This window comes from Loxodonta africana, chromosome 23 (assembly GCF_030014295.1).
Source record: "Loxodonta africana isolate mLoxAfr1 chromosome 23, mLoxAfr1.hap2, whole genome shotgun sequence".
Lineage (NCBI taxonomy): Eukaryota > Metazoa > Chordata > Mammalia > Proboscidea > Elephantidae > Loxodonta > Loxodonta africana.
Genome location: NC_087364.1, coordinates 61661647 through 61676159, shown reverse-complemented (window position 1 = coordinate 61676159; position 14513 = coordinate 61661647). Strand labels below are relative to the sequence as shown.

Below are 14513 nucleotides of genomic sequence, written 5' to 3'. Positions count from 1 at the left end.
ACCACTACTCGACTTTCAATTCTATGCCTTTTACAGCTGTCTTTTTAAAAAACGTACTGTTAGTGGTCCAAAGGAGCATCTTTCTAACTGCACTTTTGTCTTTTCTGGCAGATGACATTTGATCCAGAAATCTTCTTCAATGTTTTACTGCCACCGATTATATTTCATGCAGGATACAGCCTAAAGAAGGTAAATATATAGTGACCAATTCCCTGTTTTATCATCAAGTGGAGAATTTACCTCTACAGATAAAGAAATGGAGCCCAGGTGGTGTAGCAGTTAAGAGCTCGGCTGTTAACCAAAAGGTCAGCAGTTGGAATCCACCAGCCGCTCCTTGGAAACCCTGTGGGGTAGTTCTGTTCTGTCCTATAGGGTTGCTATGAGTCGGAATTGACTCAACAGCAACGGGTTTGGTTTGGTTTTTTTGGTAATGAAGAAACAGTTATTTTATGGACTTACTTTATTTTGTAAGAATATCATTACCTTGAATTACGTGATACCAATTCAAATCTGACACTGTCCAATACACCACACACTAGCTACACACGTGCCTGTGGAGCTTTGAAATGTAGCTAGTCTGAATCAAGATGTGCTTTTCCATGTAAGATACACATAGGGTTTTAAAACTGTAGTATTAAAAAAAAAGGGGGGGCGGAGCCAAGATGGCGGACTAGGCAGACGCTACCTCGGATCCCTCTTACAACAAAGACACGGAAAAACAAGTGAATCGATCACATACATAACAATCTACGAACCCTGAACAACAAACACAGATTTAGAGACGGAGAACGAACTAATACGGGGAAGCAGCGATTGTTTCCAGAGCCTGGAGCCAGCGTACCAGTCAGGTACGGCACAAGCACAGAGAGCGGCTCCACCCCCCTGAACTAACCCCGGGAGGGGGACCAGCCGGTTGCACGGGCGGCATGGGACGCAGCCGGTAGGAGAAGTCCCTGGGAGGCAGTGACTGGTCTTGGAGCAGAAAGAGCAGCGTCCGAGCCGGGGTACCGTCCCGCAGGGATTTGGACCGGACGCAGGTATGGCATAAACACGGAGAGTTGCTCCACCCCCCTGAACTAACCCCGGGAAGGGGACCAGCCGGGTCGCGCGGGCGGCATGGGACGCAGCCGGTAGGAGAAGTCCCTGGGAGGCAGCGGCTGGTATTGGAGCGGGGAGAACAGCGTCCCAGTCGGGACACTCGGTCACGGCACAAGCACGGGGACCTGCTCCACCCATCTGAACTAACCCCGGGAGGAGGCCCAACTGGTTCTCGGGGGCGGCAGGGCCACGTGGCTAGAGGGACGAGAAGTCCCCGGGAGGCAGCGACTGATTTTGGAGTCGAGAGTGCACCGTCCCAGTAGGGGAGCCTCGACGCTGGGCGTGGGGCTGGAAGCAGAGGATCTGACCGTGACTCCAGCGGGCCAGACCCCCCAGGGGCAATCTCCACACAGCCAGCACACATAGGCGACGCGCCCCGCGGGAGTCTCAGATATAATAGTCATTCCAAGCAAGACAAGCAACTCTGGCTATATTCTGAGGTCCTACTCTCCTATCTCTCTGTTCCCTCCCCCACCCTCCCCAGGTGGCTTCATTAACATCTGAATAGCCTGAGCCAGAGGGAGAACTCTGATAGGGATATGACTGCATTGTTTTTTAGCGGATTTTCTGGAAAAACTAGTTTCCCAGTGATGGCTCGGAGACAACAATCCATATCAAACCACTTAAAGAAGCAGACCATGACAGCTTCTCCAACCCCCCATACAAAAGAATCAAAATCTTTCCCAAATGAAGATACAATCTTGGAATTATCAGATACAGAATATAAAAAACTAATTTACAGAATGCTTAATGATATCACAAATGAAATTAGGATAACTGCAGAAAGAGCCAAGGAACACACTGATAAAACTGTTGAAGAACTCAAAAAGATTATTCAAGAACATACTGGAAAAATTAATAAGTTGCAAGAATCCATAGAGAGACAACATGTAGAAATCCAAAAGATTAACAATAAAATAACAGAATTAGACAACGCACTAGGAAGTCAGAGGAGCAGACTCGAGCAATTAGAATGCAGACTGGGACATCTGGAGGACCAGGGAATCGACACCAACATAGCTGAAAAAAAATCAGATAAAAGAATTAAAAAAAATGAAGAAACCCTAAGAATTATGTGGGACTCTATCAAGAAGGATAACCTGCGGGTGATTGGAGTCCCAGAACAGGGAGGGGGGACAGAAAACACAGAGAAAATAGTTGAAGAACTCCTGACACAAAACTTCCCTGACATCATGAAAGACGAAAGGATATCTATCCAAGATGCTCATCGAACCCCATTTAAGATTGATCCAAAAAGAAAAACACCAAGACATATTATCATCAAACTCACCAAAACCAAAGATAAACAGAAAATTTTAAAAGCAGCCAGGGAGAAAAGAAAGGTTTCCTTCAAGGAAGAATCAGTAAGAATATGTTCTGACTACTCAGCAGAAACCATGCAGGCAAGAAGGGAATGGGACGACATATACAGAACACTAAAGGAGAAAAACTGCCAGCCAAGGATCATATATCCAGCAAAACTCTCTCTGAAATATGAAGGCGAAATTAAGATATTTACAGACAAACACAAGTTTAGAGAATTTGCAAAAACCAAACCAAAGCTACAAGAAATACTAAAGGATATTGTTTGGTCAGAGAACCAATAATATCAGATATCAGCACAACACAAGGTCACAAAACAGAATGTCCTGATATCAACTCAAATAGGGAAATCACAAAAACAAATTAAGATTAATTAAAAAAAAAAAAATACACATAACAGGGAATAATGGAAGTCAATAGGTAAAAGATCACAATAATCAAAAAGAGGGACTAAATACAGGAGGCATTGAACTGCCATATGGAGAGTGATACAAGGCAATATAGAACAATACAAGGTAGGTTTTTACTTAGAAAAATAGGGGTAAACAATAAGGTAACCACAAAAAGATATAACAACTGTATAACTCAAGATAAAAACCAAGAAAAACGTAACGACTCAACTAACATAAAGTCAAGCACTATGAAAATGAGGATATCACAATTTACTAAGAAAAACGTCTCAGCACAAAAAAGTATGTGGAAAAATGAAATTGTCAACAACACACATAAAAAGGCATCAAAATGACAGCACTAAAAACTTATTTATCTATAATTACCCTGAATGTAAATGGACTAAATGCACCAATAAAGAGACAGAGAGTCACAGACTGGATAAAGAAACACGATCCATCTATATGCTGCCTACAAGAGACACACCTTAGACTTAGAGACACAAACAAACTAAAACTCAAAGGATGGAAAAAAGTATATCAAGCAAACAATAAGCAAAAAAGAAGAGGAGTAGCAATATTTATTTCTGACAAAATAGACTTTAGACTTAAATCCGCCACAAAGGATAAAGAAGGACACTATATAATGATAAAAGGGACAATTGATCAGGAAGACATAACCATATTAAATATTTATGCACCCAATGACAGGGCTGCAAGATATATAAATCAAATTTTAACAGAATTGAAAAGCGAGATAGATACCTCCACAATTATAGTAGGAGACTTCAACACACCACTTTCGGAGAAGGACAGGACATCCAGTAAGAAGCTCAACAGAGACACGGAAGATCTAATTACAACAATCAACCAACTTGACCTCATTGACTTATACAGAACTCTTCACCCAACTGCTGCAAAATATACTTTTTTTTCTAGCGCACATGGAACATTCTCTAGAATAGACCACATATTAGGTCATAAAACAAACCTTTGCAGAGTCCAAAACATCAAAATATTACAAAGCATCTTCTCAGACCACAAGGGAATAAAACTAGAGATCAATAACAGAAAAACTAGGGAAAAGAAATCAAATACTTGGATAATGAACAACACCCTTCTGAAAAAAGACTGGGTTATAGAAGACATTAAGGAGGGAATAAGGAAATTCATAGAAAGCAATGAGAATGAAAATACTTCCTATCAAAACCTCTGGGACACAGCAAAAGCAGTGCTCAGAGGCCAATTTATATCAAATGCACACATACAAAAAGAAGAAAGAGCCAAAATCAGAGAACTGTCCCTACAACTTGAACAAATAGAAACTGAGCAACAAAAGAATCCATCAGGCACCAGAAGAAAACAAATAATAAAAATTAGAGCTGAACTAAATGAATTAGAGAACAGAAAAACAATTGAAAGAATTAACAAAGCCAAAAGCTGGTTCTTTGAAAAAATTAACAAAATTGATAAACCATTGGCTAGACTGACTAAAGAAATACAGGAAAGGAAACAAATAACCCGAATAAGAAATGAGAAGGACCACATCACAACAGAACCAAATGAAATTAAAAGAATCATTTCAGATTATTATGAAAAATTGTACTCTAACAAATTTGAAAACCTAGAAGAAATGGATGAATTCCTGGAAAAACACTACCTACCTAAACTAACACATTCAGAAGTAGAACAACTAAATAGACCCATAACAAAAAAAGAGATTGAAACGGTAATCAAAAAACTCCCGACAAAAAAAGCCCTGGCCCGGACGGCTTCACTGCAGAGTTCTACCAAACTTTCAGAGAAGAGTTAACACCACTACTACTAAAGGTATTCCAAAGCATAGAAAATGACGGAATACTACCCAACTCATTCTATGAAGCCACCATCTCCCTGATACCAAAACCAGGTAAAGACATTACAAAAAAAGAAAATTATAGACCTATATCCCTCATGAACATTGATGCAAAAATCCTCAACAAAATTCTAGCCAATAGAATCCAACAACACATCAAAAAAATAATTCACCCTGATCAAGTGGGATTTATACCAGGTATGCAAGGCTGGTTTAATATCAGAAAAACCATTAATGTAATCCATCACATAAATAAAACAAAAGACAAAAACCACATGATCTTATCAATTGATGCAGAAAAGGCATTTGACAAAGTCCAACACCCATTTATGATAAAAACTCTTACCAAAATAGGAATTGAAGGAAAATTCCTCAACATAATAAAGGGCATCTATGCAAAGCCAACAGCCAATATCACTCTAAATGGAGAGAACCTGAAAGCATTTCCCTTGAGAACGGGAACCAAACAAGGATGCCCTTTATCACCGCTCTTATTCAACATCGTGTTGGAAGTCTTAGCCAGGGCAATTAGGCTAGACAAAGAAATAAAAGGTATCCGGATTGGCAAGGAAGAAGTAAAGTTATCACTATTTGCAGATGACATGATTATATACACAGAAAACCCTAAGGAATCCTCCAGAAAACTACTGAAACTAATAGAAGAGTTTGACAGAGTCTCAGGTTATAAAATAAACATACAAAAATCACTTGGATTCCTCTACATCAACAAAAAGAACACCGAAGAGGAAATAACCAAATCAATACCATTCACAGTAGCCCCCAAGAAGATAAGATACTTAGGAAAAATCTTACCAAGGATGTAAAAGACCTATACAAAGAAAACTACAAAGCTCTACTACAAGAAATTCAAAAGGACATACTTAAGTGGAAAAACATACCCTGCTCATGGATAGGAAGACTTAACATAGTAAAAATGTCTATTCTACCAAAAGCCATCTATACATTTAACGCACTTCCGATCCAAATTCCAATGTCATATTTTAAGGGGATAGAGAAACAAATCACCAATTTCATATGGAAGGGAAAGAAGCCCCGGATAAGCAAAGCACTACTGAAAAAGAAGAAGAAAGTGGGAGGCCTCACCTTACCCGACTTCAGAACCTATTATACAGCCACAGTAGTCAAAACAGCCTGGTATTGGTACAACAACAGACACATAGACCAATGGAACAGAATTGAGAACCCAGACATAGATCCATCCACATATGAGCAGCTGATATTTGACAAAGGACCAGTGTCAATTAATTGGGGAAAAGATAGCCTTTTTAACAAATGGTGCTCGCATAACTGGATATCCATTTGCAAAAAAATGAAACAGGACCCATACCTCACACCATGCACAAAAACTAACTCCAAGTGGATCAAAGACCTAAACATAAAGACTAAAACGATAAAGATCATGGAAGAAAAAATAGGGACAACCCTAGGAGCCCTAATACAAGGTATAAACAGAATACAAAACATTACCAAAAATGATGAAGAGAAACCCAATAACTGGGAGCTCCTAAAAATCAGACACCTATGCTCATCTAAAGACTTCTCCAAAAGAGTAAAAAGACCACCTACAGACTGGGAAAGAATTTTCAGCTATGACATCTCAGACCAGCGCCTGATCTCTAAAATCTACATGATTCTGTCAAAACTCAACCACAAAAAGACAAACAACCCAATCAAGAAGTGGGCAAAGGATATGAACACACATTTCACTAAAGAAGATATTCAGGCAGCCAACAGATACATGAGAAAATGCTCTCGATCATTAGCCATTAGAGAAATGCAAATTAAAACTACGATGAGATTCCATCTCACACCAGCAAGGCTGGCATTAATCCAAAAAACACAAAATAATAAATGTTGGAGGGGCTGCAGAGAGATTGGAACTCTCATACACTGCTGGTGGGAATGTAAAATGGTACAACCACTTTGGAAATCTATCTGGTGTTATCTTAAACAGTTAGAAATAGAACTACCATACAACCCAGAAATCCCACTCCTAGGAATATACCCTAGAGATACAAGAGCCTTCATGCAAACAGATATATGCACACCCATGTTTATTGCAGCTCTGTTTACAATAGCAAAAAGTTGGAAGCAACCAAGGTGTCCATCAACGGATGAATGGGTAAATAAATTGTGGTATATTCACACAATGGAATACTACGCATCGATAAAGAACAGTGACGAATCTCTGAAACATTTCATAACATGGAGGAACCTGGAAGGCATTATGCTGAGCGAAATGAGTCAGAGGCAAAAGGACAAATATTGTATAAGACCACTATTATAAGATCTTGAGTAATAGTAAACCTGAGAAGAACACATACTTTTGTGGTTACGAGGGGGGGAGGGAGGAAGGGTGGGAGAGGGTTTTTTTTTCATTAATCAGTAGACAAGAACTGCTTTAGGTGAAGGGAAAGACAACACTCAATACATGGAAGGTCAGCTCAATTGGACTGGACCAAAAGCAAAGAAGTTTCTGGGATAAAATGAATGCTTCAGAGGTCAGCGGAGCAAGCGCGGGGGTCTGGGGAACATGGTTTGCGGGGACTTCTAAGTCAATTGGCAAAATAATTCTATTATGAAATCATTCTGCATCCCACTTTGAAATGTGGCATCTGGGGTCTTAAATGCTAACAAGCGGCCATCTAAGATGCATCAATTGGTCTCAACCCACCTGGAGCAAAGGAAAATGAAGAACACCAAGGCCACATGACAACTAAGAGCCCAAGAGACAGAAAGGGCCACATGAACCAGAGACCTACATCATCCTGAGACCAGAAGAACTAGTTGGTGCCCGGCCACAATCGATGACTGCCCTGACAGGGAGCACAGCAGAGGACCCCTGAGGGAGCAGGAGATCAGTGGGATACAGACCCCAAATTCTCATAAAAAGACCAAACTTAATGGTCTGACTGAGACTGGAGGAATCCCGGCGGCCATGCTCCCCAGACCTTCAGTTGACACAGGACAGGAACCATCCCCGAAGACAACTCATCAGAAATGAAAGGGACTGGTCAGCGGGTGGGAGAGAGACGCTGATGAAGAGTGAGCTAATTATATCAGGTGGACACTTGAGATGGTGTTGGCAACTCTTGTCTGGAGGGGGGATGGGAGGATAGAGAGAGAGGGAAGCTGGCAAAATTGTCAAGAAAGGAGAGACTGAAAGGGCTGACTCAAGAGGGGGAGAGCAAGTGGGAGTAGGGAGTGAGATGTATGTAAACTTATATGTGACAGACTGATTGGATTTGTAAACGTTCACTTGAAGCTTAATAAAAATTATTAAAAAAAAAAAAAGAATGTAAGATATTTCAATACTGTTTTAATTTCATGCTAAAATCACAATATTGGATGTACTGGGTTAAATAAAATGTATTATTAAAATTCATTTAACCAGTTTTTGTCTTGTTTTTTGCTTAGTTTTAATGTGGCTACGAGAAAACACTTTAAATGATGTATGTCTCACATTATATTTGTTTCATGGTGCTATTCTCTGTGATTATAACTAAGGATTTTGCTTGTTAATTAAAGTTGGGCTCATCCATCTGAGTAATAAGAATGCTTTCCTAATATTCTTGAAACTTTTGATACTCACAGAGAAAAAGCCCAGTTTTGTAGTTTCTATCTGCTTGCCTGACATCACTTAGGCATAGCCTGGAATGTGCATATTTCGTAGTCAGTCACTCACATAATAGTCTAAGCGCTGCTATCCCTGTGCCATAGGGGCCTGGATGAGTTCTGAGATGCAGAGGTAGGAGGATTGCCTTTCTTCTGTCCATCTCCAACCATGGGAGATCCCTGGAGCTCTCCTCCAAGTGGACCAGCCATCACCAACATCGAGACAGCTTACTCACTACAGACCTTCATTTCTTACATGCTCCAGGCTCCCTCTTGCTGTCAATTCTGGCTACTCAGATCCCACTTCAACACTGGAAGGGAATTGCCCAAAGTAAACATTTAGAAAGATTTCGAAGCCTGGATTTATTCAGGTCAGCCCTCTTCATTTCCCAACCCCAGCACTAAGTGTCATTCTGTGTCAGATTCATTAAAACCAAGTAAATTGTAGGTTGTAAGGTCTTGCCCAATCCTTTCAGAAGACATACAAAGTAGAGATCCAATAAAAGTCAAAAAGCAACTTAAATCCTTTAGTGCAGTGTTTTAGGAAACGCCGAAGAGCTTCCCTTTAGCAGAAAATGTCTCAAAAACCACATTCTCCACGAATTGTCCCTCCATTAATTTCCTGCTGGAAATTGCCCCAGTCCCTACCCTCTCTCTCTTCTCCAGTCAGTCCTGACTCTCGTCTCTCTCATCCCTTCCCTGTCACCCTCCAGATGTGTCTCTGTTTCCTGTTTCTCTGAGTAACCTCTGACCTTTGCAAGTGTAAATCAGTGAAGCCTCTATCTGCGCAGTAAGGCCAGGGACTGAGCCTCCAAAAACAAAATTGGCCTAAGCAGTGAGGGAGGGAGAGGCTTTGAAAATGCCTACATTAATTTTTACTTCCTGTTACACTAAGAAAAATGCTGATGCGCTATAACTTGTTTTTTTTTTTTTCCTCAGAAACACTTTTTTCAAAACCTAGGATCTATTTTAACTTATGCCTTCTTGGGAACGGCCATCTCCTGTATCGTCATAGGGTAAGTGACCTTGGAAACTCAGGTGGCAGTGGGCTCAGTGATCTGAGAGAGGAATCTCACACTTCCTGGACTCACACTGGCTGGGTGAATTGTCTATTGTTTTTCAGCGGACCACATCTTTATGCATTTTTCTGACTCCATTCCTGGGCTTCCAGGTTTTCTGACAAACACAAGGTTTCAAATCAAAGCAAACTGGATTGCTGGAGTTTCTATCTGAGTTTTGGGCTTCTGATTTAGGGAATCTAGATAACTTTTTTTTTTTAGATAACTTGGCTTGAGTTATATGAAGCACACTGCATTCTTTTTTGGCTTGAATAATGCAGGTAAGCTGCATTCATTTTCTATCCTCTCTGCAGGACCCTGTGCGTATTTGACAAAAGTACGATAGTAACCATATGTCAGGGGTTTTGTTTCTAAAGGAACATTTACAAGAGAGCAGTTTGAAACATAACACCTCTAGATATCATCAGAGTTGTTTAAGGAGGGGATGGCTTTTTGGTCAATACACTAGAGAATGCAGACTCCCCCCCACCTCCCATTACATTTTATTGGTTGTGCTGCTGAGTCCCAAGTTTAACTACACAGACTGTGGTTTGCAGCTCACTGTAAAACCAAGTGTGGAACGAAACAACAAAGTCAATCCAATTCACTTATAATCCTATCTGACGTATTTAAGCTCACATTGTAAAAAAAAATCCAGCTGTTAGAACTATGATGATGTCTAAAATTGTCTGATGCAGCCAACTCTGCCCTTGACTTTTACTGCATACAGCTGTTAAAACCATAACACAAGAAACTGAAGCTAAAACACACAATATTCACTCCTCCAGGCCTTCTCTTCTGGAGTGTTTAATGTGTATCTCTGGAAGGCTGTCTTTAATTGTACCTGAAAGCAAGAAAATGTTGTGTTGGTTAAAGCATTGAGCAGCTCAGGCCACATTATATGAATGTCCATTGTACATATTACGTATACATTCATATAATAAAAATGTCCAGCATGGTTAAGGCAGTGAGAGAGTTCAGAGTTTAGCACCTGCTGTTGGAGGCTTGCAGAAATGTACACTGAGGAGCCTCATCAAGCCTGGACACCCAAGCTAGAGGTCTTTAAACTGTTTGTGACCTGAGACACAGGGTACTTGATCTTTCTCAACGCATGTTCTGGAGAGAACTTTTCTGTTCTATGGTTATGCCGTAGCTAAGTATTCAAATTTCAGAGCTGGCAAGGGCCTTAGAGATGTACCCTCATTTTAGGTGAGGAAAGTGACATCTTGAAAGGCTAATTAATTTGTTCAGGTTCACCCAGCTATGAGAAGCAGGATGTAGTCAGAACAGAATTCAGGTCTTTGGCTCCGGATCCAGCAGGTCCCACCATCGCTCCCTCTTCCTATGGTAATCTCTGTAGAAGTCAGTTCCTATACATTAACAGAAGTCTCTGACACTTGTCAACTCTAACAAGTGCTCACTGAGTTATAGCAAAGATTAGTTCTAGTAGTCCTATAATAACGGGAAATCTGAAACGCTCAATGGATCCAAATTCTAAACTCATGTACAATGCTGTCAAATTATGGAGTTTTCATTATTACCCTGTTTCCTTTGTACAACTTAGTTCAGGTATACATCAGTATGTTCATTGTATTATATGCTTTTACTATCATGACAAATCTAAATTCTTTCTTGGATATTTCAGTATTCTATAAATAAGTCTCTAGTGATCTATCTCTCTATTTCTCATCTAGGTACAGTGTATGTGTGTGTGTAACTGTAAATTGTATATAATTGACTTGTTCTAAAAACTGTCAGTTCATGAAATCTGGTGATTTTTATTTACTGAAGGTAAAAGAGTAAGAATCTCTTTTAATTGACTTTAAGAATACAATTAAGAATTTATAAAGGAAAGTGTTTTGAAGGAAAAGTGAAGCCCTGGGAAAACATTTGGAACAATGTTTTTTGTTTGACCTGGGCATAATTTGAACAACAAAAACTTGTAGATTGTTCTCTTAATGTGGGTCATTACAGTAGATTCAAGTGCAGAAATGACAGACAACTTAAGGATTTTAGGATCTTACCTGGCAAGCGGGCCCCTGGTGGTGCAGCGGTTAAGCATTTGGCTGTTAACAAAAAGTTTGGCAGTTCGAATCCACCAGCCGCTCCTTGGAAACCCTGTGGGGCAGTTCTACTCTGTCCTATAGGGTTGTTATGAGTCGAAATCGACTTGACGGCAATAGGTTTGGGTTTTTTTTTTTGTCTCTAGCAAGGCAAGGGAATCATTTTAGAGTTTTAGCTTAAGGATGACAAGGTCAGATTTGTATTTTGTGAAGGTCATTCTGATGGCAGTGTGAAGGAGAAATTTTAAAGTAGGGGAAAGATGGCAGACAGGGGACCACTTAAGAAGCAATCTCTATATGCCAGGTTGCAAATGATGAGGGCCTGGGCACAGGCAGTGGCAGTGAAGGTGGGTGTGAAGTCATCAGCTAAATGAAATCCCGGGAAAGAATGGGATCAGCCAGGGAAAATGTGTGACGTGAGAAGGGAAGGGACCTAGGGAACAGCCCTATGTGCAGAAAGTGAAGAGATGCTTTCAAAGCAACTGAGAAGTATTGAACCCAGGAAATAGGAAGGAAACCATCAGGGCAGGTATCGTGGAAGTCAGGGGAAAAGGTAAGGGGGGTGGGGTAAACAGTGTCTAATACACAGGGAGGTCAAGTGGGATAGGGATTATAGAATTCATAGGGTTCAGCACCCAAGGGGAAACGCTGGTGGCGTAGTGGTTAAGTGCTACAGCTGCTAACCAAAAGGTCAGCAGTTCAAATCTGCCAGGCGCTCCTTGGAAACTCCATGGAGCAGTTCTACTCTGTCCTATAGGGTCACTATGAGTCGGAATCGACTCGACAGCACTGGGTGGATAGCACCCAAAGGGTGATGAGTGACTTCACACTTAGTTTATGGGTGGAAATGAGAAAAGGGTACTGGCAAGCCCAATTGATTTGGGTAGTGTAAGATGAGAAGTAAGAACTGATTTTTATGCTGAAGATCTCAGGATATAATTTCAGAACTTTTGGAGGCAAGTCACATACTTAAATTCAGACCAAATTGGCACTTCTATAACGTGGTGACCCCATTATATGAGATATACTCAAGCCTTAGAAAATGACCCGTTACGTTTTTCTGACAAATTAATGGTAACAACAAACATTTATTGAGTGCTTGATATGTACCGTGCCTTTCCTAAGTACTTTATATGGATTATCTCATTTAATCCTCAAAATAATCCTATTAAGTAGATACTATCATTGCCTTCATTTAACAGATGAGACAGCTGGGGTTTAAAAAGAATAATACAGTGGTAAGTAGTAGAGCTGGGATTAGTAACTGAATAGTTTGGCTCCAGAGTCAGATTCTTAATGTGAAAAGATTGCTTTACTTCCGTTTGTTGAATGTTCGCAATGAAAAAGAAAAATGTCTGAATCGATCAATATTCATTAAGATGACACAGGTTTCTTATTGGCACAGTAGGAGTTCTAATGGACCTGGGAGGTTCTGATTTGAGAATTCTACCAAAAGGAGTTCACAGCGTTAATTAAGAGGAAGAAAGGCTGCCTGGATTTATGTGGATATATTCATACTTGGGTGGAATGATCAGGAGGAGAGATTCAGAACAGTCAGTTAGATTGGTCTCTTTGAGAATAACTTCATAGAGGAGGTAGATCCTGGGTAGTTATTGAATGGAGAGGGATGAGGCAGGATTTTTCATGCCATCAAATACATTAGTCCTGGTGGGAACATCATACAAGTTTCCAGGTTGGAAAGTAGGTTTCCCGGAGGAGTGTGGGAGTAGAAATGCTGGCAAGTCAGCTGATAGATGTCCACCCAGCTCAGGACAGAAATTTGAGAGGATGTGAAGGCCATGGAGAACAATTGTGGGATGTAAATTAAACTCAAATCTTGCAGGGTTTGCAATTCATCGACAGTATTTTAGTCTCACAGATGAAGTATAGTCTTCTGTAGGTAAAGACTGTATCTAATCAAACTACAGGTTAGTTATAGTGCTGGACTCAATTGCTTTATCTGAATGAAAGAATTCTTAAGTAAGCGTTATGAACTAACACCACTTTAGAAATTAGATGTAAGCCATCTTTATATTATATGAGAAAGTTTAATAATATCCCTTCTGAAAATAAAATCAAAGTTTTTTTTTTAAAGATGGTTCTTGAAGAATTCAACCACCCTTTTCAGAGACCCTCCCCTCCCCTTTTTATCACTTAAGAAATGTTAAAAAAACCAAAACCAAACTTGTTGCCATCACCATGATTCCAACTCATGGCTACCCCATCTGTTACAGCATAGAATTCACCTCTATAGGGTTTTCTTGGCTGTAATCTTTATGGAAGCACACCACCAGTCCTTACTTCCATGTTGGCACTGGGTGGATTCAAACCACCAATCTTTGGCTTAGTGCTAAGAGCAAACCCTCTGAGCCACATAGGGAACCTATTATCTCTTAAAAAAAAAAATAGCCCCATGTGTTTGAAATACTTCTCTACTCTTTTCCTCCATCTTTGGGGATTATTCCTGTATCTTTGAACCTCTGTCTCCACCCACATGTGCCACACTGATGTATCACAATGATAACCTACAGAATGCTCACTGTCAACATACACACTTTGTCCTAACAACACCTTGGTATACATGAAAAGGTTTTTTAAGAAAAATGAAAACTATATTTTAGTTTCTCCGTTAACGAGGAGTTAAAACAAAGAGCTACAATTTCAAGACAATTTGAGGAAGAGAGGTGAATCTAAGCAATCAAGAGTGGGTTATTAATTATATGAAGAACTCACTTTTCAAATCTCATCCCACGTGCCAGGCCCTGAGCTAAGCTTTTTGCATGTACTACTTCACTTTATTCTCACAATAACCCTATGAGGCGGGCACCATTATTATCCACGTATTGCAGATGAGGATGCTAAGGTTGAGGCTTGCCTGAAGTTACACAGTAAGGAAGTGGGAGGTAGTAAATGCAGAGCAAGTTTGACTTCAGAACGCGCTGTCTTAGAATCTCCTCCTCCTAACATTATGCTTTACAGTTCTTGTAGTGTTTTGCAGTTAGTAGCTCTATCTGTGAGACAAACCAAACCCTCAATAATTTCAGATTCTTACGTTTATCATTATAGCTAGCCATCATGAAAAATCTGATAT

The 14513-nt window shown here is 40.2% G+C and overlaps 1 protein-coding gene across 4 annotated transcripts in view; it reads left to right on the top strand.

The window, feature by feature from the left end:
* SLC9A9 (solute carrier family 9 member A9) overlaps positions 1-14513 on the top strand; it is a 663200-nt gene that overhangs the window by 54086 nt on the left and 594601 nt on the right. For all 4 annotated transcript variants that reach the window (XR_010319148.1, XM_064275567.1, XM_064275566.1 and 1 more), the window contains exons 3-4: positions 112-189; positions 9241-9317. Coding sequence is in view for 3 of the 4 variants with exons in the window: in XM_064275567.1 (XP_064131637.1) it covers positions 112-189; positions 9241-9317 (155 nt within the window). In the remaining variant the exon portion in view is untranslated. The remainder of the gene's footprint in view (positions 1-111; positions 190-9240; positions 9318-14513) is intronic.